Consider the following 26,873-nt stretch of genomic DNA (forward strand, 5'->3'; position numbering starts at 1 on the left):
ACATGTACGCATAGAAACGAACTGTAGACGATCATCCACATGTCTTCAGTGTGTGTCATATTTGTACCCTACATGTACGTATAGAAACGAACTGTAGACGATCATCCACATGTCTTCAGTGTGTGTCATATTTGTACCCTACATGTACGTATAGAAACGAACTGTAGACGATCATCCACATCGCTTCAGTGTGTGTCATATTGTATTTGTACCCTACGTGTACGTATAGAAATGAACTGTAGACGATCATCCACATCGCTTCAGTGTGTGTCATATTTGTACCCTACATGTACGTATAGAAACGAACTGTAGACGATCATCCACATCGCTTCAGTGTGTGTCATATTGTATTTGTACCCTACATGTACGTATAGAAACGAACTGTAGACGATCATCCACATCGCTTCAGTGTGTGTCATATTGTATTTGTACCCTACGTGTACGTATAGAAACGAACTGTAGACGATCATCCACATCGCTTCAGTGTGTGTCATATTGTATTTGTACCCTACATGTACGTATAGAAACGAACTGTAGACGATCATCCACATGTCTTCAGTGTGTGTCATATTGTATTTGTACCCTACGTGTACGTATAGAAACGAACTGTAGACGATCATCCACATGTGTTCAGTGTGTGTCATATTGTATTTGTACCCTACATGTACGTATAGAAACGAACTGTAGACGATCATCCACATGTCTTCAGTGTGTGTCATATTGTATTTGTACCCTACGTGTACGTATAGAAACGAACTGTAGACGATCATCCACATCGCTTCAGTGTGTGTCATATTGTATTTGTACCCTACGTGTACGTATAGAAACGAACTGTAGACGATCATCCACATCGCTTCAGTGTGTGTCATATTGTATTTGTACCCTACATGTACGTATGGAAACGAACTGTAGACGATCATCCACATCGCTTCAGTGTGTGTCATATTGTATTTGTACCCTACATGTACGTATAGAAACGAACTGTAGACGATCATCCACATCGCTTCAGTGTGTGTCATATTGTATTTGTACCCTACATGTACGTATAGAAACGAACTGTAGACGATCATCCACATGTCTTCAGTGTGTGTCATATTGTATTTGTACCCTACATGTACGTATAGAAACGAACTGTAGACGATCATCCACATCGCTTCAGTGTGTGTCATATTGTATTTGTACCCTACATGTACGTATAGAAACGAACTGTAGGCGAACATCCACATGTCTTCAGCGTGTGTCATATTTGTACCCTACGTGTACGTATAGAAACGAACTGTAGACGATCATCCACATCGCTTCAGTGTGTGTCATATTGTATTTGTACCCTACATGTACGTATAGAAACGAACTGTAGACGATCATCCACATGTCTTCAGTGTGTGTCATATCTGTACCCTACATGTACGTATAGAAACGGACTGTAGACGATCATCCACATGTCTTCAGTGTGTGTCATATTTGTACCCTACATGTACGCATAGAAACGAACTGTAGACGATCATCCACATGTCTTCAGTGTGTGTCATATTTGTACCCTACGTGTACATATAGAAACGAACTGTAGACGATCATCCACATCGCTTCAGTGTGTGTCATATTGTATTTGTACCCTACATGTACGTATAGAAACGAACTGTAGACGATCATCCACATCGCTTCAGTGTGTGTCATATTTGTACCCTACATGTACGCATAGAAACGAACTGTAGACGATCATCCACATGTCTTCAGTGTGTGTCATATTTGTACCCTACATGTACGTATAGAAACGAACTGTAGACGATCATCCACATGTCTTCAGTGTGTGTCATATCTGTACCCTACATGTACGTATAGAAACGGACTGTAGACGATCATCCACATGTCTTCAGTGTGTGTCATATTGTATTTGTACCCTACATGTACGTATAGAAACGAACTGTAGACGATCATCCACATCGCTTCAGTGTGTGTCATATTGTATTTGTACCCCACATCTACGTATATAAACGAACTGTAGACGATCATCCACATCGCTTCAGTGTGTGTCATATTGTATTTGTACCCTACATGTACGTATAGAAACGAACTGTAGACGATCATCCACATCGCTTCAGTGTGTGTCATATTTGTACCCTACATGTACGTATAGAAACGAACTGTAGACGATCATCCACATCGCTTCAGTGTGTGTCATATTGTATTTGTACCCTACATGTACGTATAGAAACGAACTGTAGACGATCATCCACATCGCTTCAGTGTGTGTCATATTGTATTTGTACCCTACGTGTACGTATAGAAACGAACTGTAGACGATCATCCACATCGCTTCAGTGTGTGTCATATTGTATTTGTACCCTACGTGTACGTATAGAAACGAACTGTAGACGATCATCCACATGTGTTCAGTGTGTGTCATATTGTATTTGTACCCTACATGTACGTATAGAAACGAACTGTAGACGATCATCCACATGTCTTCAGTGTGTGTCATATTGTATTTGTACCCTACGTGTACGTATAGAAACGAACTGTAGACGATCATCCACATCGCTTCAGTGTGTGTCATATTGTATTTGTACCCTACATGTACGTATAGAAAAGAACTGTAGACGATCATCCACATCGCTTCAGTGTGTGTCATTTTGTATTTGTACCCTACGTGTACGTATAGAAACGAACTGTAGACGATCATCCACATCGCTTCAGTGTGTGTCATATTGTATTTGTACCCTACATGTACGTATAATAACGAACTGTAGACGATCATCCACATCGCTTCAGTGTGTGTCATATTGTATTTTTATCCTACGTGTACGTATAGAAACGAACTGTAGACGATCATCCACATCGCTTCAGTGTGTGTCATATTGTATTTGTACCCTACGTGTACGTATAGAAACGAACTGTAGACGATCATCCACATCGCTTCAGTGTGTGTCATATTGTATTTGTACCCTACGTGTACGTATAGAAACGAACTGTAGACGATCATCCACATCGCTTCAGTGTGTGTCATATTGTATTTGTACCCTACGTGTACGTATAGAAACGAACTGTAGACGATCATCCACATCGCTTCAGTGTGTGTCATATTGTATTTGTACCCTACGTGTACGTATAGAAACGAACTGTAGACGATCATCCACATCGCTTCAGTGTGTGTCATATTGTATTTGTACCCTACGTGTACGTATAGAAACGAACTGTAGACGATCATCAACATCGCTTCAGTGTGTGTCATATTGTATTTGTACCCTACGTGTACGTATAGAAACGAACTGTAGACGATCATCCACATCGCTTCAGTGTGTGTCATATTGTATTTGTACCCTACGTGTACGTATAGAAACGAACTGTAGACGATCATCCACATCGCTTCAGTGTGTGTCATATTGTATTTGTACCCCACATCTACGTATAGAAACGAACTGTAGACGATCATCCACATCGCTTCAGTGTGTGTCATATTGTATTTGTACCCTACATGTACGTATAGAAACGAACTGTAGACGATCATCCACATGTCTTCAGTGTGTGTCATATTGTATTTGTACCCTACATGTACGTATAGAAACGAACTGTAGACGATCATCCACATCGCTTCAGTGTGTGTCATATTGTATTTGTACCCTACATGTACGTATAGAAACGAACTGTAGACGATCATCCACATCGCTTCAGTGTGTGTCATATTGTATTTGTACCCTACATGTACGTATAGAAACGAACTGTAGACGATCATCCACATCGCTTCAGTGTGTGTCATATTGTATTTGTACCCTACGTGTACGTATAGAAACGAACTGTAGACGATCATCCACATCGCTTCAGTGTGTGTCATATTGTATTTGTACCCTACGTGTACGTATAGAAACGAACTGTAGACGATCATCCACATCGCTTCAGTGTGTGTCATATTGTATTTGTACCCTACGTGTACGTATAGAAACGAACTGTAGACGATCATCCACATCGCTTCAGTGTGTGTCATATTGTATTTGTACCCTACGTGTACGTATAGAAACGAACTGTAGACGATCATCCACATCGCTTCAGTGTGTGTCATATTGTATTTGTACCCTACGTGTACGTATAGAAACGAACTGTAGACGATCATCCACATGTCTTCAGTGTGTGTCATATTGTATTTGTACCCTACATGTACGTATAGAAACGAACTGTAGACGATCATCCACATCGCTTCAGTGTGTGTCATATTGTATTTGTACCCTACGTGTACGTATAGAAACGAACTGTAGACGATCATCCACATCGCTTCAGTGTGTGTCATATTGTATTTGTACCCTACGTGTACGTATAGAAACGAACTGTAGACGATCATCCACATCGCTTCAGTGTGTGTCATATTGTATTTGTACCCTACGTGTACGTATAGAAACGAACTGTAGACGATCATCCACATCGCTTCAGTGTGTGTCATATTGTATTTGTACCCTACGTGTACGTATAGAAACGAACTGTAGACGATCATCCACATCGCTTCAGTGTGTGTCATATTGTATTTGTACCCTACATGTACGTATAGAAACGAACTGTAGACGATCATCCACATGTCTTCAGTGTGTGTCATATTGTATTTGTACCCTACGTGTACGTATAGAAACGAACTGTAGACGATCATCCACATCGCTTCAGTGTGTGTCATATTGTATTTGTACCCTACGTGTACGTATAGAAACGAACTGTAGACGATCATCCACATCGCTTCAGTGTGTGTCATATTGTATTTGTACCCTACGTGTACGTATAGAAACGAACTGTAGACGATCATCCACATCGCTTCAGTGTGTGTCATATTGTATTTGTACCCTACGTGTACGTATAGAAACGAACTGTAGACGATCATCCACATCGCTTCAGTGTGTGTCATATTGTATTTGTACCCTACGTGTACGTATAGAAACGAACTCTCTCCGTCACATTTCGTTTCCTTCACGTGTCTCATTTCCGGTTCTTCGTGATGAGTGGTGAAATGGCATCCCTGGCAATAAGTTCAAACGTGTATGTTTTTGTTTCTGTGCTAAACCAATAAACTATAAATATTTCTGCATGAGTCATTGGATTTTATAAACATATATTCCAAAGAGCGGATGATACAGCGCTGTTACACTGTAGAGTGGAGTCTATGTCTTCCATAAACTCATCGTCGCTATATGGCTGAAATAATGCCGATGCGACGTTAAAGTTTAATTGACTCACTCACTCCTTAAACTCATCGGTATATCTAAACCTTTCACAATTCTATACCGGCTCCATAAAACTGTATTCATGCGTGTCCTGTTGTTTTTCTCTCTCATAATGGTCACAAATGGTCCTATGTTAACAATATGAAAACAACAACAGTCTTGGACGAAAACATAATTCATACCAATGTGCAAACGGTTAAATAATGACCTGTCTAAGGTTTTATATTCGAGTACACAACGATAAATATTTCAACACTTTCAAGTAGCATTCTCAACTGACTGTATAACACACCAACACCTACTATTACTCTTATCATACACCTACGTTAAACCCATCTCACTCATTAACCTACATCAAAAATATAAATATCGGAGTCAATATAGGAGTAAAACAATATCCGCTCACTCACTCCATTACACCACGTACCAACACAGTGAGACCGTGACCTATACGTTCAGTAGCACCATGACCTACACGTTCAGTAGCACCGTAAACTACACGTTCAGTAGCACCGTGACCTACACGTTCAGGAGGCACCGTGACCAACACGTTCAGTAGCACCGTGACCTACACGTTCAGTAGCACCGTGACCTACACGTTAAGGAGGCACCGTGACCAACACCTTCCGTATCACCGTGACCTACACGTTCAGTAGCACCGTGACCTACACGTTCTATAGCACTGTGACCTACACTTTCAGTAGCACCGTGACCTACACCTTCCCTTTCACCGTGGCCCACACCTTCCCTTACACCGTGGCCCACACCTTCCCTTTCACCGTGGCCCACACCTTCCCTTTCACCGTGGCCCACACCTTCCCTTACACCGCGACCCACACCTTCCCTTACACAGGACCCACACCTTCTATAGCACTGTGACCTACACTTTCAGTAGCACCGTGACCTACACCTTCCCTTTCACCGTGGCCCACACCTTCCCTTACACCGCGACCCACACCTTCCCTTTCACCGTGGCCCACACCTTCCCTTTCACCGTGGCCCACACCTTCCCTTTCACCGTGGCCCACACCTTCCCTTTCACCGTGGCCCACACCTTCCCTTACACCGCGACCCACACCTTCTCTCACACCGTAACCCACATCTTCCCTTGCACCGTGGCCCACACCTTCCCTTGCACCGTGACCCACACCTTCCCTCACACCGTGGCCCACACCTTCCCTTACACCATGGCCCACACCTTCCCTTGCACCGTGACCCACACCTTCCCTCACACCGTGGCCCACACCTTCCCTTACACCATGGCCCACACCTTCCCTTGCACCGTGACCCACACCTTCCCTCACACCGTGGCCCACACCTTCCCTTACACCGCGACCCACACCTTCCCTTACACCGCGACCCACACCTTCCCTCACACCGTGGCCCACACCTTCCCTTACACCATGGCCCACACCTTCCCTTGCACCGTGACCCACACCTTCCCTCACACCGTGGCCCACACCTTCCCTCACACCGTGGCCCACACCTTCCCTTACACCATGACCCACACCTTCCCTCACACCGTGGCCCACACCTTCCCTTACACCGCGACCCACACCTTCCCTCACACCGTGACCCACACCTTCCCTCACACCGTGGCCCACACCTTCCCTTACACCATGGCCCACACCTTCCCTTACACCATGGCCCACACCTTCCCTTGCACTTTGAACAACACCTTCACTCACACCGTAACCCACACCTTCCCTTACACCATGGCCCACACCTTCCCTTACACCATGGCCCACACCTTCCCTTGCACTTTGAACAACACCTTCACTCACACCGTAACCCACACCTTCCCTTACACCGCGACCCACACCTTCCCTCACACCGTGGCCCACACCTTCACTTGCACCACGACCCACACCTTCCCTTACCAGGACCCACACCTTCCCTTACACCGTGGCCCACACCTTCCCTCACACCGTGGCCCACACCTTCCCTTACCAGGACCCACACCTTCCCTCACACCGTGGCCCACACCTTCCCTTACACCGCGACCCACACCTTCCCTCACACCGTAACCCACATCTTCCCTTGCACCGTGGCCCACACCTTCCCTTGCACCGTGACCCACACCTTCCCTTGCACTGTGAACAACACCTTCACTCACACCGTAACCCACATCTTCCCTTACACCGCGACCCACACCTTCCCTTACACCGTGACCCACACCTTCCCTTGCATCGCGACCCAGACCTTCACTTGAGCCGTGACCTACACCTTCCCTCACACCGTGGCCCATACCTTTCCTTGCACCGTGACATACATCTTCCCTTGCACCGCGACCCACATTTTCCCTTTCACCGCGACCTACACCTTTCCTTGCACCCTGACATACACCTTCCCTTGCACCGCGACCCACCTCTTCCCTTGCACCGCGACCCACACCTTCCCTTGCACCGTGACCCACACCTTCCCTTGCACCGTGACCCACACCTTCCCTTGCACCGTGACCTACACTTTCCCTTGCACCGTGACCCACACCTTCCCTTACACCGTGGCCCACACCTTCATTTGCACCGTGACCCAGCGTTTACTTGCACCGTTACACACACGTTCAACCTATAGAGATTTAACCAATAGAGATTATTAGCCGATTGCCGATTGCTAAATCTGACAATTTAATAAAATGTGTATTATGCGAGCCTTCGGTGAGTTTCAAGATTTGTGGCCAATTTTCAGCGTCACCCGGCTACCACTGCGAAAATTGTCTTTGGTGAGATGGTTCGATATTGTTGTGTTTGCTTGTTTCAGTAGCGTTCGAGGGACTGCCTCCTTGGTCTAGTTGTAGAGCGTGCGTCCGGAGAGCGGAAGGTCCGGGGTTCGATCCCCGGCCGCGTCGTACTAAAATATGATAAAAGATGGTACTTGCTGTTACCCTGCCTCGCGCTCGGCATGAAGGGGCTGGTCGTCTCGAAGTCAGTATACTGTGTCTGAGTGGGGTATTCATGTTAAACTGCGGCATGATATCTCAAAGGGCTAGCTCTATAAATCGGCGTCAGTCCAGCTAGTTGGCTGGTTGGTTGTTTTACGCCGCGCTCAGCAATATTGCAGCTATATGACGGCGGTCTGTAAATAATCGAGTCTGAACCAGACAACCCAGTGAGCAATTGGGAGCAATCCACGAAATTGGGGTCGATGACATGTTTAAACCACACAAACACACGTGGCTATATAAGTGCAATTTCCTTGGACGCGACGTTAAACCCCATTTCACCTCACCTAGTGTTTGAGGATATCTCGGTTTGATCACAAGAGGAGAGAATTGCTTTTGATGAACACTGTTGGGTGTGGTGAAGAGGTGGTCAAGACTCAGTGATTGGTTGATTATTGTCGTAATATCAATTGCTGGTTGTCTGGTCCAGACCCGATTATTTACAAGGCGCCATCTGTACAGCGAACAGGTCACAAGTCAAGTGAACCTTAGCAACATTGGTCGCACAGAGTAGTTGGATGGGTGACCGTGTTCGGCAACTCGTCTAGGCCTGTTGATTATCTCGACCCACGAAATGGACATAAACATATAGTATACTATAGCCGGATTTCATTGTTTAACATATATAACCAATTCCCGTGAAATTCTTCATAAGGTTCAGTCTGAGATCCTAAAAGTCAGTTAGTATTTCAATTTCGAGGAGCTATATATATAGATTAAAGACCAGGAAAACGTATAACGTACCCAATGAATCCGCTTGCTTACTTCCTAAATTTTACACATTTTAAGTTTACATAATATTTATGTCCGGTTAAGCCGACATGGTTGGTTGCGTGTGAGGATGTCGGTATATGGGCATGTGTATAAAATTGTGCGGAGTAAGGAATGTTCAAAGTTGCAGATTCTTCTTGAAAAGTTACCATATATATGGAGGTGCCATTAATATAGGCTGTCCATGCATTCGTCATTAATTAATGAGTCTACAAAATATGTACCATATGTTGGTAACGTGCCAAACCATTAAACCCTCAGTAAAAGGCATTCATTGTGTGGAATTGGACCGATGGCAGCAGGTGGTTTTTGGTTTCCAAAAAGGATGTTAGTCATAAAAAGCTGAATAAAGACATCAATTGTTGTTTTAATTATTCACAATATCAAGATCAAAGGTCGTTTCAAACTTCAACAATGTATACATGTTGTTAGTTTTGTAGCATAAACAGAAATAGCCACGCCTTGACATTTGTTCTTGACTGATGTTTGAGTTGTTGCTAACCGCTTCTTGACGTATCCGTAGAGCTGCTAAGCATCACAAGATATATTATTTAGACGACAGATCGTTGCAAGTCAACATAACGTCCAGTGAAAACATTTGTCACACACCACTGCACCGCCGCGCAGGTACTTTCAGGCCACGCCCCCATAAAGGTTTGTTTTGTTAAGCCGATTACGGAGCGTGTGATTTCAGCCCTTTCACTTGGACATTAGACATTCGTAGGACGAATTGTAATGAATTTTTCTCTCTAGGAATTTGTTTTACTTTTCTTGCTCTTTAAGAAAGAACATCAACACGTGCTTAAACTTCAACCTACAATGACAGTTTCACCTCGTGAACTAAGTACAGACACCAGTATACTTGGCTGAGCGACCATCGAAACCACTGGACTGCCTTGTGGTTGTTGAGAATACAGATCCAGCTGCAGAATACATCTTTCCGACAGGAATATTAAGAGGATTCTTCGAGTACATCAATGTGAAGGTTTGTTGATAAGAAAATCCCATTTCTCTAAGGCAATCGCCGAGTGGTTCCCCGTGTATGGATACACTGCCATGGCGTCTTCTTCCGGCACTTCATTATGAAGCGCTCTGTAAAGTTCGTATCCTACGTCATCATTATCTGCGTACATTGGGCCAAGTTTCCATCCTTCATTGGCTCTTTGAAGAACACCATAAGCAATGACGTCATTACAACATGTATCCACAGCTATTAACACAGACGTTGCGCTTGCAATGATGCATTTGTGAAAGAAAGTAGTTCTCTTGACAGGATGTATCCGTGAATCGTATTTCTCGACATGTTCCAGAGAGGCGCCAGTTGACGGATGTATGCGAAACTTAGTGCTCAATAAAGATGGAAACTTGACATTATTTTTTTTCTTTGACAAGAATCGCATTTCATGTACAGATTTATAACCTTTTTGTAAATTAGGATTCAGCGCTAGGATTGAAATGTTTTTCAATCTATATGTTGACAATAATGTTGTAATCAACTTCTTCCCTATCTTTTTATGGCGATAATGTTCATCTATGACAAAACATCCACCGTGAGAAGACTTGTTGTCCTCGAACTCAATCATGCTACAGCAACCTGGACAAACATAAAAAATGGATGAGTTAATGAATGAGTGATTTAAAATTTATAGTCACATCGGCAACGTTTCAACACAACACATGCAGACTACATAAAACATGTCGACAATGGATAGTGGACAGTGATGCAACACAGTAAAAGGTATCACAGAGTTGTATTACAAATTAGCATGTGACTATACAAAAGAATACGATATAAAACGGGCTATAGATCACCAGCATTCGAACTTAGGCCACCTTACTAGAGACCATATACCACTGCAAGATTTACACTATCTCTTTAGTCGTTGTGGATAAAACGTTTTGTAAAACGACAAATATACTTGTATTTCGATTAAAATAGTGGAGATACAAACAAATGAATGACATGGACTTTACAATAACTTTACACTACTTCAACCCACATCGAGGGTACAACCACAACAATCTCAAGTAATAATCATATACTACCAATTAATATAAATGAATAACTTTGTACAACAAAATTTATGAATTGGTACTACTTCAAATAAAAAGCACAGTAGTAATGAGAGAATTAACATTACTAAAAAGGACCTTGACTGTTGTTAAGATGAAAACAGCAATGTAAAATATTGGGGTAATACATTTGGGCAAGAAGTAGGCAGCCCTATGGGCACCAATTGTGTTCACCTTCTTTCTCATCTGTTTCTTTATGCATATAAATCGGAATTCTTCTCGAATTGGCAAAGTGGAAACAAGGTAATTTAGCCAAGATATTTTACTTAAGCTTCAGGTATATCGATGATCTAATATTGTTTGATATTTATCATATAGTTAATTCCCTTCCACTGATTTACTCACCTGACTAGAAATAATTGGGACCAGAGAGACCACCTCGTCTGTTTCATACTTGTATCTATCCATACAGATTCAGAGTGGCAAAAACACTCTCTAAAAGACAGTGTGACAAGAGGGATGACTTTCCCAAAATGAACTTTCCCTCTATGTCAGTCAATATTCCCGCTGTTGAGCCTTTGGTGTCTAAATTTCACAACTTTAGTGGAACAATCGAGCATGTTCTTTCTACCAAGATTTAAAAGAGCGTCTTACGAATCTTGCTCAACAGTTCTTTGTTCAGAGTTACAACATTCAAGGCCCCAGTAAAGCCTTTAAACACTTTAATGGCAGACCATTTATTCGGTGTTTGTTTAGGTGATCAACTGACTTGCTATTGCATGTGTTTGTGATGGATGCCACCGGTGGGGCAGGATACGCGCACCTTTTTGCGAACAACTGGTATCATTACCATTTGATAGTGATTGATCAACACATGTTCACGGTAAAATCGGAATCGTAGATTCGACTTTGCTTTTAGCAGATATTTCTTATCAATATGGAAAGGGTTCTGTCGCTTTTATTTACCCTGCAATAAATATTCTTGTGATGATAATGATACAGAACAACACAAGGGATCCAGGACGGAGGCTCTTTACCGTTCAATAAATATTCAATGACATGTATATAACGTGTATGGCCAATACTACATCGTCGCATAATGGCCTCTGACAACCAAGTAGATGTAACCGATAGTTGGTTTTATTGCATGTTATACATTTATACCTGCTAGGGTGTCCCACCTATCTTGCATGAGATCTCTGATGTAAGATCTAATTGCATGTGTAATATCAGCAGATGGGATTAGAAGTGGTGTCACATATATCTTGAGCGTTTTTGCTGCAGCATTAGCCATTGTGTTACCCACGATTCTATCATGGCAAAACAAAAAAAGCGATGTCATATTGGCTAGTAGCAAGTTTATTATGTAATTCAACAATTACATACTGTGCTTACCGAGTCGGTTGTACTACATGTTACCGCAACCGACGGCATGGGGTCTGATATTGGGGGACGAGCAACAGCGTACGTGTTATTTGAATGCCGTATGAAATGCCCTACAGTAAGCAACAGGCACACAGAAACTGTTCAAAGATTTCTCATTTAGGTGTCCAGAGACAGCCATAATTCCAAGAACACCAACGCTCGTCGCGGACAACTTTGTTGCTGCTGTGGCACGGACAAGATGGTTTGAATATGTTCAGGGTAAGTAGAGGGCATAAGAGACATCATCTTGCCATATTTCTTCCAGGGATGAATCTTCAATTGTTCGACACATAAAAATAAATATCTCCGATTGATAACTGCTGTGTGTGCGCATCTTGATTAATAGTAATGATAGAACGATGTTACCATGGATACGTTACATCACAGGGAGCTAATATGAACAGCGTCATGACGTCAGCCCATTATGACGTTACTCAAAAAGTGTACTTTATCGCAGGATAAACTACCTCGTATGATGCTATTTTTAAATATTTTAAAGGTTTTGAATCTAATTATTATTGTAAAATATATATTTATGGATCAATTAATATCGCTAACTTAAAATATTTTTAATTGAAAGGTATAGTTTCTTTTGCTCCTTAGTTGTTGCATACAATCATCTCTAGCAGTGGCTGTGGTTAAATTCTGATAAGAGCAGTAACGTTTCGCGGAGCTCCTAATAATTGATGTGACACAGTTTATGCTGGAAACGGGCAGACAGAAAGGATCAATAAAGTGCCTGTAGAAAGGTAATGACAAGCGCAGATGCAGTATTTAGAAGATATGGAGAGCATTTCATAATAATGTCGTTATGTGTGTTTGGCTTCACCCTCAACAGAAAAACGACATTCATTCCAACTCTGACAGACGAACCTATTCAGTCTCAAACGTAAATCCCAGTCCACACTACGGTGGGTGGTGAGGAACCCATCTGCCGCTCACCGAAACAAGGGGGAAAAGTAAATACTTAATGTTCTGAGAGCAAATAAAGATGAAACGATAACAGACACGAGGAACCTGAATTCCGGATGATTGACTTAATACGGCTTGCATTATTAGAGCATATGTTGTATGTGCAAGTTTATCTACAGAAGAAAACTGGACTCACCAATGATCCTGCCGCCAGCTGCCTCAGCTCCCCACCATCCAGAGGGGTTGGCATCATAGACGCTTTGTAGATACTTGAGGGACATGTTCCGACCTTCTTTGTTGACAAGCTCAGCAATATGGCAAGCCGTTTTCACATTTATTACGGAATTACAGATATCTTCAATTGTTTTAAAGATATCTTGAATTGAATTGAACATATCTTCAATTGAATTGAAGATATCTTGAATGGAATTGAGGATATCTTGAATGGAATTGAACATATCTTACATACAGATAATTGTAGATATCTGCAATAGAATTTAAGATATCACGAAATAAATTAAGGATATGGTGAAGCGTATTACTGATATCTTGAAAAGAATTGCTGATATCTTAAATTCGATTATTGATATCAAAATATGATTTAAAGATATCAAAATGTCATGTTTTGTTATGATGTCAATAATTCAAATCCTGATATCTTGAAACTAAATACAGATATCAATAATTAATTATTGATATCTTCAATTGTTGCCATTATTATAGACGTTACATTAATAACGTTACTTAAATTAGATAACTGATATCAATAATTGATATAAAGATATCATCAAAATTATTAATGATATCTTTAATTGGATTTTTGATATCAGTAACACTCAGAATTAATGATATCTTGAATTGAATGAAATATATCTCTAATTGAATTAAAGATATCTGTAATGTATTTGTGGATGTGTATAACTTATTTCAAGATATCTTGAATTGAATTAAGATATCTTGAATTTATTTCTTATATATGTATGTACTGTAGGATGGCAATTGTTTAATGATATCTTAAATACATTTAGAGATATCACAAACAAATTTGTTGATATCACCGTAACATTTTAAGATATCAGTAATTGTATTATGGATATCAGAAATGAATTTAAGAGATCTTTAATTATTTTTGATATCTTAAAGATTTATTGATATCTTTAAATAACATAACGATATCTTTAAAACAATTAAAGGTATCTGTAATTCCTTAATAAATGTGAAAAAGGCTTGCCATACAGCCACACGTTTCATTTCAGACCGGCCTACCAAACGTCTGATCAGATAACCAGCCATTACCGTCCGTGAGCAGCTAGGAAGGACTCAGTGATACTAGTTCTCCCGCCAGCAGGTAACAGCTTTTCATCTGTGCGCAATGTGTCATTAAGAATATCATTGCCCACGTGGTGAAGATACAGGTGATAAGATACGGAATCTGTACGTCACACGTATGTCGTACAAGGTTGATCTCGTTTTATTCGTTATGTTTGGATAACCGTGAAATCACAAAACTACTTTCTTCATACATAAATAATAACCAGACAGAAAAGAACAGAACAGAACTACATTCACTCAAGGCTATAAAACATATCGTCCCGTGTAGATTTCAGGTTAGAATTGGTCATCAGCAACCCATGCTTGTCGTAGTTCTTAGGATCTTTGTAGTCTCCCTTATTTTTATGTATCGGTCTAATACCTTCTTTTAACCATAGTTCAGAGAAATATCCTGCATCAAGGATGTTGTTGAATAAATTATAGTTTACAATTATTTTGTCAATAGAAGTGACGTGGTCCTCTGCACCGCGCACAGGTCACAACTTAAAGGTGCAGGTAGGCAACGTCGGACGCGGAGAGTCCTTGGATGGGTGACCGCGTTCGGCGGCTTAAATCCTGAGAGCTTCTAGGTCCTGTCCCACATGCAGTGTCTCCTTTGGCAAGTGACTTTTTTCGAATTTTACCCAGAAGTGAATGGGTATCTGGATAGGATGAGATGGGTAAGTCGTATACTCCCCAGGGAGCTGAGAATGATTGTTGAGTACACACTGATCCGTTGCCCGGGATAATAATTGTCGAAGCGCTTAGAGCATGCTTATACATATAAATGGATTATTATTATGATCAAGTCCAGCTGACTTGGTTTTAAAGTGCATAGATCCACGCAATTGGGATCGATGACATGCGTCAAACCAAGTCAGCGAGCCTGACCATCCGATCCCGTTAGTCCCCTCTTATGACATAGTCGCTTTTTACGGCAAGCTTGGGTTGCTGAAGACCTATTCAACCCCGGATCTTCATGGGCCTGTAATTTGTAACAATACTGATCTCTTCTGTTGATTCATTGTCTGCATCATGGTCAATGTATTCATTTTATATTACATGCTGCTTTGCACTAACGTAGAAACCATTTTGTTGATGTTTTCTTCTTTTCAAATGTTAGCCCTTCAGAACTTTGTCTGGTGTTTAATGCCAATATGTACTAAGAAATTACTATATTCTATTCGTGAATCTACGGAATCAATACCAAAGGTGAACAGCTGGGTCAATATTGGGGGCAGCGGGGATTTCGACAGTGTGTATGAGGAAGTATACGTACGTCGTTGTATGGAATATGTGTTTGCCGAACATGCCTAGATAAGGCAGTGTGACAAGGGATATCCCAGCGGACGTAATATTCCAACAGCAGAAATGTTTCACAACCTCGTGAAAATTGGCGATTGCAGCTGAGGTCATGCAGGGAGCTGAAGTGACATATTCAGACAGAGACCATATTATATAGCCTATTATATGGTCTCTGATTCAGGTAAGTAATATGTGAATAATAATGATCACGTGTTAAAGTCTTTTATCATCTGTAGGCCACTTATGACATATTCACTTTTATATATGTAAGTAAATGTGTGATTTTATTTTTGTAGGACAAGCAGCCTATCTATCATATGTTAATCCTTGCTCATGTATATATATATGATGTAGAAATATGTTTGCTTTCTTTTATTCCTAGATACTCTAATGTGACTCATTTTCTTATTTCATACTGTACCGACATAACAATCTGTGGTACTCACCAATCTGTGAGAATGATGAACAGACTTTAACTTACTTTTGCAGATGTGAAGAATCAAGAACAAACTTAATGACAGGGAAGGTTTGCAACAGTGAAGACATTTTAAAAGACATGGACATTTTCACTTGAACTTGTTGAAGAATACCATGATTACAACTTTATCATGTGAGGCATTTTGACGATGAGGTAGCCTAGTGGTTGAAGTGTTTACTCTTCATGCTGAAGACCCAGGTTCTATTCCTGTCATGGGTACAATGTGTGAAGCCCATGTCAGGTGTCCCTTGCCGTGGTATTGCTGCTAAAAGCAGCGTAAAACCATACCTACTCATGTGGGGATTCCAGGTTAGAATGGGTCCCCATCAACCTATGCTAGTTGTAAGAGAGGGTTATAGCGAAAACGGCACCTCGCCTAAAGCGAAACCAGCTACTACTGCCTGGCAAAAACTGCACCTTATTATTTATTTTACCTTGGTACTGAACATGCTGAAATACATGAAATTAAACTCACATGGTCGGTCACTTGTAAACAAAAATAACTGTGAAATGTTAAAAAGAAGTTAACATTAGAAACTAGCCTCAACGCGCCGACTCTGATTTGGAGGCACAACTAAACTTACTGTGAAAATAAAACATGCTTTGAAGTAAAATAAATGAAATTAAACTTGCAAACACAAATAACTGTGAAATGTTAATCGCCTAAAAACAGTTTACATTAGAAGTTAGCCTCTACTCAAATTTAATGGCGAGTCTGATTGGGAGGTGCAACTAAACGTATCATTGAAAGATCACATGCTTCGAAGTTTTAAGCACCTTTACTCAGATTAACTCAATGTCAAGCTGAAATTGAGTCTGGCGAAAATGTCAAGAAATTGGACTACGGGTATAATATATATTTAATATTTATTTTAGTAAGTAGGAAATAAATTGTACCGGTAATTTTATAGATATTTCATATACATCTCCCCTTTCTGCCGGGAGCCGACATCACAAGAATGTCTCTCTTGATAACAGACTATGTCCGCGACCAAGGACAACATATATACTATAACATAATAAAGCATGTAAATTTAGCACATATACTACTACATATGTCGTTCTTAAAAATAGAGGTGATGTTTTCGCCCGACAATTAGTAGCCCTTTTTGCCAAATGAGGTGCTGTTTTCGCCCGAGAAATCGGTGACGTTTTTTTGGGGTGATGTTTTAGCCTGCACCCATAAGAGATAACTTAATAGATCGGGTGATCAGGCTCGGTGACCTGGTTCATGGCATGCCATTGTACCTGACAGTGTGGTTTGTTGTTCACAATGTCAATCACTGGATTAGAATATTTGGGCTGACTTTAAAATACAGTACCACTAACTTTTCAAACTGGTCAAACCCTATGACGTAATTTGTAGTATTTTGTTGCCTGACACACTGGCAAAATGATGCCCTGTGATGTTAGGGGTCATTGGGTGTGCATATGCTCCTTTCAGTGAGCTATCATCTCCACATGCAATGATGTTGCATAAGCCCAGCAATGTTGACAGTTTTGAATATTTGTTTACTAAATATAGCCTGCAGCGGCGCATTTTATGGCAAGTGCTTGTTTATAAAAGCACTATTGTTTTCAATATGTTTTTTATTTCATTTTTTCCTTATTCAAGCAGCTAAAATGATTAAAAATTCGAACTAATAATGTGCAATAAGTGGGTTATAGCTAAAACGTCACCGAATGACGAAATCGGCACCTCGTCTAAAGCGAAAACGGCACCTTATAATTTTTTTTACCTTGGTAAAGTAAAGTAAATTAAAATTGGATTGATAACTTGCAAACACCAATATTTGTGAAATGTTAAAACAGGTTTACATTAGAAATTAGTCTCTATTCCAACTTATCCTATACGCAACTTAACTTATTGTGATAACATGCTTTGGAGTAAAATAAATGAAATTAAACTCACATCGTCTCTTACAAACACAAATAGTTGTGAAATGTTAAAACAAGTTTACCTTAACTAAGACAAAATTGTTATGGATGAGCAACTTCTTTATTACAATTGGGCGACGTTTCGGTGTAGATTCTAACACCGTTATCAAGCAAATGCGCTCATCCATAACAATTTTGTCTTAGTTACCATTCCAACTTCTAAATGCATTTAACCCACAGTGTTCCCAGTCGGAGTCCTGTCAGAATAACCTGACCACGTCTTTTACGACGGCAAATGTAATGACCAGGTTTTACGGATTGTCTAAGACACTTGTTGGAAGGTAGTGCAAGCATACCACAACTGTTGCCAAATTATTGAAAGGCTAATAAATCAATTTCAGGATTTTAAATCCAGATTTCGCCAAAAGATCTGTCATCTCATTCCCATGTATTCTCAGGTGTTGGAATCCAAACAATATCTAATGCATTGTACACCATGTTTAGAAATAAATCTGATTTAATATATGATAAACAATGTTATCTCTGGAGCCATTTGCACCGGCACCAGAAGCTTAGTTGCTACTCTGGAATCTGTAAAGATAATTACTTCATGATCACGTTCATCTACCCTTCTCAGGGCTTTCAAAATGGGCAAAAGTTCAGCTGTCAAAACTGAAAAATAATCAGGGAATCTAAACACCGTAGAGGTGGAGGGCTCAGGTATCCAAAAAAGCCCCAGCAGTACGATCACTGGTAACTCTTTTGATGCATCATTGTATGTGTGTGGGAAATTAGAATAACGTTCAAACAAAAGGCATTACTTTATATGTTTTGGTCAAACTAAATTCAGTCAGTCACTTTTTTAGACTTAGAGCACATGAAGTGTTATGTCTACTTTACCAAATGTATCATTATTATTATTATTATTATTATTATTTACAGATTAAAATTTAAAAAATGCAGCTGTATTCCTGGTAGCAAACCCGGGTACTCTCCCAATGTCAGTCAGCATATTTGGAAGTACCAAACCTAAGGCACCGAAAACAACGGGGAGTCTGACAACTTGGTACTTGGGATGCAAACGTAACATTTCGAAAGCGAGGTCTGCATATTTGCCATGTTTTTCCTGAATCTTGTCAATCACATGAGTGTCAAAAGGGACAGAAAATTCAATGATATAAATAATTTCCATGGATTTAAATAAAGGATAAGATCAGGTTTGTAGGCCTGGATAGGCCTGAGGCTGTATACGGGCCTATTCAAAAGACTTTTGTATTTATCATTTTTCATGACGCCCTCTACATATTCTGAATCGTACCCTGGATTGACCTCAAAACCCCAAGCAAGGCGAAGGTGGTAATAAAAGGATCGAGTATTGTGTGTCTGGGTGCTACTGGGGTATCCATGTTGAACTGCCTGTGTCTTACCCAAGCGTGTCCCTGAGAGTTTCTGGCTACACATGCGACCCTGGGTACATCCTCCAGGGCGGGACTGGAGATGTGGAATGTCAGAGTGATGGACAGTGGTCACAACCTCTAGGACACTGTGAAGGTTTGTGTGTATGAGCATGTTGCTGCTTCTTCGAAATGTGAAAGTTAGCGATTGTAGTAATAATTTGGTTGGGAATTTGCAGCAAAATGAAGTATTCGTCATCAAATAGTGTCATCACACAAAGGAAGTTACTCCATATCCTCTTCCGCCTAGCGATCGAACGTTTGTATCTCCATATACCGTATTTCCTCTATAAGACGCACGGATTTAACGCCCGGTGTTGACCCGGCGTTGACCCAGGCGTTGACCCAGGCGTTGACCCAGGCGTTGTATTTATGAATGTCATCTTTTAGATGATCTACGGTATACCTTATCCAACAGCACGTTACATCAATAAATACACAAATCTTAAATACTTAATAGCTCACCAAAGACATGATATGCGTGCATTTACCGAAACTTCAGGTCCTCGCCTGAACCGAAGTCCATGTCAAGAAGACTGTATAATTCTTGAAATAAAGTAAAATTCTGAAATATACTCTCTTCCATTTCTTAAAGTAAAACGACCAACAATCCAATGGGAAAATTTAATTATTGTTGGACTTGGAGAGATAGTTCTCACATGTGAATGTCACAAATTGTAGAAAGATCTTTACCATAATTGGAATTGTCAAATATTTGTGCCATTAGAGTACAACCTGAACATTGGGCCAGAGCGTAAATGAGGACAAGCCCAAGCATGTTTTCCCATTCTCGTGACATTTTCTGGTTATATTTACCGCGAGAACGCTAAAATGCAAAGCACAGAAGAAAGTCTGTTATGGTGCAAATGCAAATGAGTACATATGTGAAGTTAAGATATTGTTTCCACAACAGCGTTAATTTAGCATAACTACGGTCATAGTTCGTCCTCTTATGAAAAAAAAAGAGATCAAATTATATACTTCGCTGGAAATACATTTTTTATTAGCCCTGTGAATTAATAAAACATGTTCATACATTGCATTTTCTTGAAACCAAGAACAGTTGTTGAAGCGCACATAAAATACAAATATAAATATTCCATATCATGGACGAAAATCTTTACATCAGTTTTGTTTGTTTGTTTGTAGTTTAACGCCGCATTCAGCAATATTCCAGCTACATGACGGCGTTCTGTTAATAATCGAGTCTGGACCAGACATTCCAGTGAGTGATATCATGAAGATCGATCCACGCAATTGGGATGGATGACCTTAATCACAGTTTGATTTTAGAGAGTGTCATTCCACTATTGATAATATATTTGTTCTTCATTCACTTGCACATAATTATTTAAGGAAAGGTTTGTTTATTGATTTTAGAAAACTTTTGACGTGGTTGATAGGACAAAATTACTGTATTTAGGCTTGACACAATGCATCCATTGAAATGTGATTAACAAACTTAAATGTATGTATAGCAAAGTTACAGCTTATGTGAAGCTTAGCCCTCCGCATTTTACAGATTTATTGGACATCCTCAAGGATGTGTGCTTTCATCACGACTGTTTTTTTAAGTACAGAGAAATGTAACTAGTAAATGTCATTAAGTGTGATGTCACTCATGGTATCTTCATTGATTTTGATATTGGTGAAATATTTTTGCTCATATTTGCAGATGATGTGACTAGTTTAGAAAAATACCGCTATAAATGGGGACTAACAGTGAACAGTGAACATTAATAAGAGCATGTGTACGTATAAGTTATGGTATTTGAAAATAGAGGACCTCTATCACAACATGAAACATGTTTTATTAATGGTGAACACATTGAAGTGGTGTCATACTATAAATATCTTGGTATTTCAATTTTATGTAGAGATATATTTACCAAGCATGTGTTATTTAAGCTAAAAAGGCGAACAAGGCTTTATTACCCAATAAGATCAAAAGGATGATGTTCATATGGCCAGGTGTAAACGCTGCTACATATTTTAACATCTTTGATTGTAAAATCGTTCCTATTTTGCTATATGGTGCATGGACAGGAGATGTCAGGCCGCTATCGATTCCAACGGGGGACATACGCGTTATTGATGGTAGCTGACCTTCACCTTGGACTTTGTACCGATAACTGAGATGACTACAACCACCAAGTGTTCTCACCACAATATTTTGGCTCAAAACCTTGTACGGTTCCTCGTATAAATGTATTTTCGTACCTCACACAACTCTGGCTTTGCATTTCTTTCTTTGAAGAGTATATTTAATATGCTTGAAATTATTCATTACACATCTGGAAAAGTACCTCAAGTAATTTTCTAATTTAGAGGTTGCATGCAGGCTTGGAAACTTGATATCCTACACCCTATATGTATTTTGATCATTTTAATAAATAACGCTGCTGCTCTCAGATTTGGAATGACTTCTCTGTTCTAACTTGGAACTTGGGAGAAAAGGAACATATCTGAATAGGAACTATATTTCATTGATCCGATAAAATTGCCCTGTGCTCATTTAAAAAAGTGAAATGAATTTGATTGTTGACGAAACAAAGAACAAACGGATTAATCATAATCAACAGGTCAATGAATGAAGACTTAGTATGTTTATTAAAGTTTTAAGGCAGTTCACATTACATTAGTTTTTTTCCTGATCCTGCTGTAGAATACACCTTTTTGATGAGAATAGTCGATGGGTTGTTTGGTTTTAAACTCCTGTTAATGCTGTATTTCCATATTTCAATTTTTTTCTATCCCTTGACCTCTGTATTGGTTATCGACACGCTTTATTCCACCGTGGCAGGTTGTGTTGTCTTCCAGGGTGAACATTTTGCAGCGAATAAGGGATTCCAACACACGACGAAGGTTTCGGAGACGCGACTCTGTAACAAATGGGCCCTTATCTATGAAGTATAAGTATGAACAGTCAGTAAGTTGGCTTCCAATCGCCGCGTTGAACCGATCGCGAATATAATTATATCAGGGCTTCCGTTTGGAGTCCGGTTCAGACTATGTCCCCAGGTCAGAGTACTCAGAGCTCCAGATATGTTTTGTGTGTTTCTCCACGCGATATAACCTACTCATTCACATTGATTATTGATAGTTGTTTTCAACCATGATCCTCGAAACAACCTCTCCAATGAGATTCGAACCAATACGACATTGTTGTGTTTGATTATGTCATGCAAAAAACCCACTTAATTTGATATTTGTGTCCATTTAAAAAATAGATTACAAAATTTTGAATATGCGTATTTATATTTCATTTGGGTCCAGTCTATTAGGGTATTAAAATGAGTATTATAATACCTTTTTATTTTAACAAATACAGACTTCTTCGCATCCGTTCATGTGCTGCCTCATGTGTGTCACGTGTGGCTTAAGTTCATGGCCATGCATGATGATGTGCACGTGATGCTGCATTCAATAGTGAGTGCGTATGGTTTTACGCCGCTTTTAGCAATATTCCAGCAATATCACGGTGGAGGACACCAGAAATGGGCTTCACACATCGTACCCATGTCGGGAATCGAACCCGGGTCTTCGGCGTGACGAGCGAGCGGTTTAACCACTAGGCTACCCGACCGCCCCGATGCATTCAATAAGTAAATAATGATTTGTTAATACCTGCTATGGGTATTACGATCAAGCCTGGCAGAATACAATTTGTATTCATAACATATGAGGTGAGGGGAAATGGGGTTTAACGAATCGTCCAAGATTATTGCACGTATATAGCCACGTGCATGCACGTGTGCGTGCGTGCGTGTTTGTTTGTAGCTGCTTGTATTAGTCCAGACTAATGACGGTTTTATGGTGCCGCAGTTTAACATGGATACAACAAACACTTGAATCCCGGATCGCCCCGATTCTGTTTAGTCAGGTTTGTCACCGCATTGTCCATGCTCGTGGGTTTCACCAAACGAATGAGACCTGCATCCTTTCTGGCATTCCTCCATTAAGATGCGGTGAAATGCGGTTTAAAGTCGCGTCCAAGGTACTTGCACTTATATAGCGACGTGCATGAACGTGTGTGCGGCTGCTTGTACTAAAGTACTGTCGGACATGCTAGAAAACTATTTTTCTGGCTTCATTTAATAAATACGAGTCTATACGGACTATAAAAAGAGCATATATGAAAATAACGCAAATTGCCCAAATCTAGCCTGTCCTAACTGACACTGTGATTACCCTTAAAATGTACTTTTACAGGTAAAATGATGATCAACTAAGAAAATATTCGTGTGTTGTCAGGCATGTATGAAATGGCCTATAACCTGAGGTAATTACCTGACACCTGTCCCGCTGAGGTGATGACTTCACACCGCCCCGTGCATTCTCACAGGTGCAAATGTCACCGAGTTGAGGAAGGTCTCAAAATATTGCTGATATTGTACTTAATTGACTTGTGCCTTGATGGGGTAGCAATTAAGGAAATGTACTGCATTATATTTGCTTGGAAACATGATGGAATAGTTAAGAGCTGTGATGCGGGGTGAATATTGGAAGGTTGCGGTTTTGGAATCCAGAAGTGTTGTTGTTCTACAGATGATTTCTTGAGGTAGCATTTATCTCCGCTGATGACGTATATGAATCTGTACTTTTGAATGTTGTGTTATGTCTTGCCACGAACCCTGTACATTTAGCCAAGATAGACACAACAGGGTTGAGCTCACAATGTCTGACTGCCGTACGTAAGACAACGTGACCGTATTGTGCCGACCCGTGAAGATCCGGGTTAGAATAGGTTTTCAGCAACCCATGCTTCTTGTCTGGTCCAGACTCGATTATTAACAGAACGCCGTCATGTAGCTGGAATATTGCTGAATGCGGCGTTAAACTACAAACAAACAAACAAACAAAACTGATGTAAAGATTTTCGTCCATGATATGGAATAATTACAGTATTTATATTTGTATTTTATGTGCGCTTCAACAACTGTTCTTGGTTTCAAGAAAATGCAATGTATGAACATGTTTTATTAATTGCACAGGGCTAATAAAAAATGTAACAACAACAACAACAACCAACCAACCGTGTTGTGCCGCCAGCACATATGTCCTGTACTTTACTGGTTTCTTATTCAGCCGAATTTTCTCCATGAGTTGAACTTTCGTATCATATAGTCTGAAGTCGACAATGTCATATATTCCTGTATTGTCGCTTTCAGACTACTCATGGTTTGGGCGACAGTATCTGATTCCCGGACGTTATATTAACTGGCGTTATCTATGACAATGATACTGACGTTGTTTAAAATGGGCAATAGCTGAAGTTCCAACCAGTCTATGAACACATCGCCCCTAATAATTTCCTTATGAAAATCACCAGTTTTCTATTTCGCCTCGAAAACTAGCATACATACATCAATAAGCCCCATATCATGGGTTGCAGCGTGCAAAACAATGACACGATTACCTTTACCTGATGGTCTTTGTGTGCTTTTTGTCCATCTGCCGATAGCCACATGTAGTCAGGGGAATGATTCATCAAGGTAAATTATTTGGACGCCCTGACTGTGATAGTTATGAATGGTTCGGAGATAATGTGACCTCATAGACAGGATAGAATAGTTTCCCCTGAAAAGTGCTCGGTCAACTCCACGCGCAGTTTATCGAAATCCAATCTCTTGGAGGGCAATAGTTAGTGCAGTTAACATTAATTGTGTCCTGAATTCCTCCCAAATCCTACTACAAGTCAGGGTTACCTTCTGCTCATAAAGCTTGTACACTATACGCCTAATCACCCTGTATCAAAGCTGTCTTATATGCTTTTACGTCCCGGTTTTGTTTTTGAGACCACCCCCTATATACCTGTTTAGTTTTATTAATTATACCGTAGACTTGACGGTATGAATTGAAAACCCCGTAGCTTGGGCAGTTCGGCAATTCGCCCTATCTTAATTTATAAGTGGTTTCCCTCTGTCTCTCTAAAGTGTTAAAGAACTTGTATACATTTCCGAATACAGACTCCATATCGTGTACCATGGTTATGGCTATGGAAGCGTAATTTAACATGCACCATGGGAGCAATGTCAACAAAACAAACGCAGCGTCATTTTGTCATTTTAGAAGATGCACATCAAGAATTTTCTCAAAATGATATTTGCGTGTGGATTAGATGTTTTATGAAGACTACATTATTATCATTATAACGGAGTCACGTGCGAATATTTCTATAGTCCGTTTCGGACTGCCATCATTGGACTTAGAATAAATGTAAACTTCCTGTTTTCGTTCGAATTTGTCTCCTGTAAACTTTTCGACAGGACTCCTTGTGACTGAAATACTTGAAATCACAGGTATGGCGATCGGTAGTTACTCGTTATTTCAATAACAATAGTCTGTGAAAAAATATATCTTTTTTTAACAGGCAAAAATCAGTTTTCTAGCATTCCCGACAGTACTTTAGTCCGGACGCATGCCAATTTAATAGTGCTTGCCCACTGAGATACCATGCCGCAGTTTAACATGAATCCCCCACTCAGACACAGTGTACTGTTTTCGAGCCGACAAGTCCTTGTTTTAGCCCCTAACTGCCGAGCGCCTGACAGGGTAACAACAATTTCCATCTTTTAACGTCTTTTGGAATGACGCGGCCGGGGATCGAACCCCGGACCTTCTGCTCTGCGGGCGGACGCTCTACGGAGGTCATCACTAACATTGCTATTCACGATACGGAAACACAGTCCGCTAATAATATCTATAAACATTCACGCATTTGAATACGAGGAACTTGAGTTAGTAATAACAACCAGTGAGCCTGTACCCTCTCAAATGCTATAATAACCGGCACATAAAACCTGACATCGCATCAAATTTGTATCTGGTTGATCACGATTTAGTGGATTCCGTTTTTCTCGACTTGCACGTGACTCAGCCCTCACCGACCAGAGTGAAAAGTGTGCGTGGCCGATCCGAATATGATTGATAGGTAATAAGTGCAATACATAAACCTGGCAGCCACGAACACGATACTGTCACATGTGACAATAACGCAACTATGATACAAACAATGCTACTGTGCAAGTAGTCCATAGCTGATGTCAATGCTTACATACTAGTGTAATTACATCTGTTGTACCACGGCATACCCACAACCCCTGTACCAAAGTGGGCCATGCCAATCATTCAGCCTCATTCGGGTCACAACGCATCTCTGTTGTGTGTTCTAACAGGGGCCAGGTGAA

The 26,873-nt window shown here is 40.5% G+C and overlaps 1 protein-coding gene across 1 annotated transcript; it reads left to right on the forward strand.

The window, feature by feature from the left end:
* Positions 1–5,661: 5,661 nt before the first annotated feature.
* On the forward strand, positions 5,662–7,222 carry LOC125378279 (mucin-2-like). Its single transcript, XM_048393737.1, has 2 exons — positions 5,662–5,750; positions 6,088–7,222. The coding sequence occupies exons 1-2, from the start codon at positions 5,662–5,664 to the stop codon at positions 7,220–7,222; spliced, it is 1,224 nt and encodes a 407-aa protein (XP_048249694.1).
* The last annotated feature ends 19,651 nt before the right edge of the window (positions 7,223–26,873 follow it).

The sequence above is a fragment of the Haliotis rufescens genome, unplaced genomic scaffold (genome assembly GCF_023055435.1).
Source record: "Haliotis rufescens isolate VD_foot unplaced genomic scaffold, xgHalRufe1.0.p SCAF_12, whole genome shotgun sequence".
Taxonomy (NCBI): Eukaryota; Metazoa; Mollusca; class Gastropoda; order Lepetellida; family Haliotidae; genus Haliotis; species Haliotis rufescens.

What these genes read in the sequence shown, in the direction of transcription:
- LOC125378279 (XM_048393737.1), top strand. Translation starts at nt 5,662, where the DNA reads ATGACCTACACGTTCAGTAGCACCGTAAACTACACGTTCAGTAGCACC. An exon ending in CACCGTGACCAACACGTTCA is followed by an intron (nt 5,751 to 6,087) that starts GTAGCACCGTGA and finishes CTACACTTTCAG; the next exon opens with TAGCACCGTGACCTACACCT.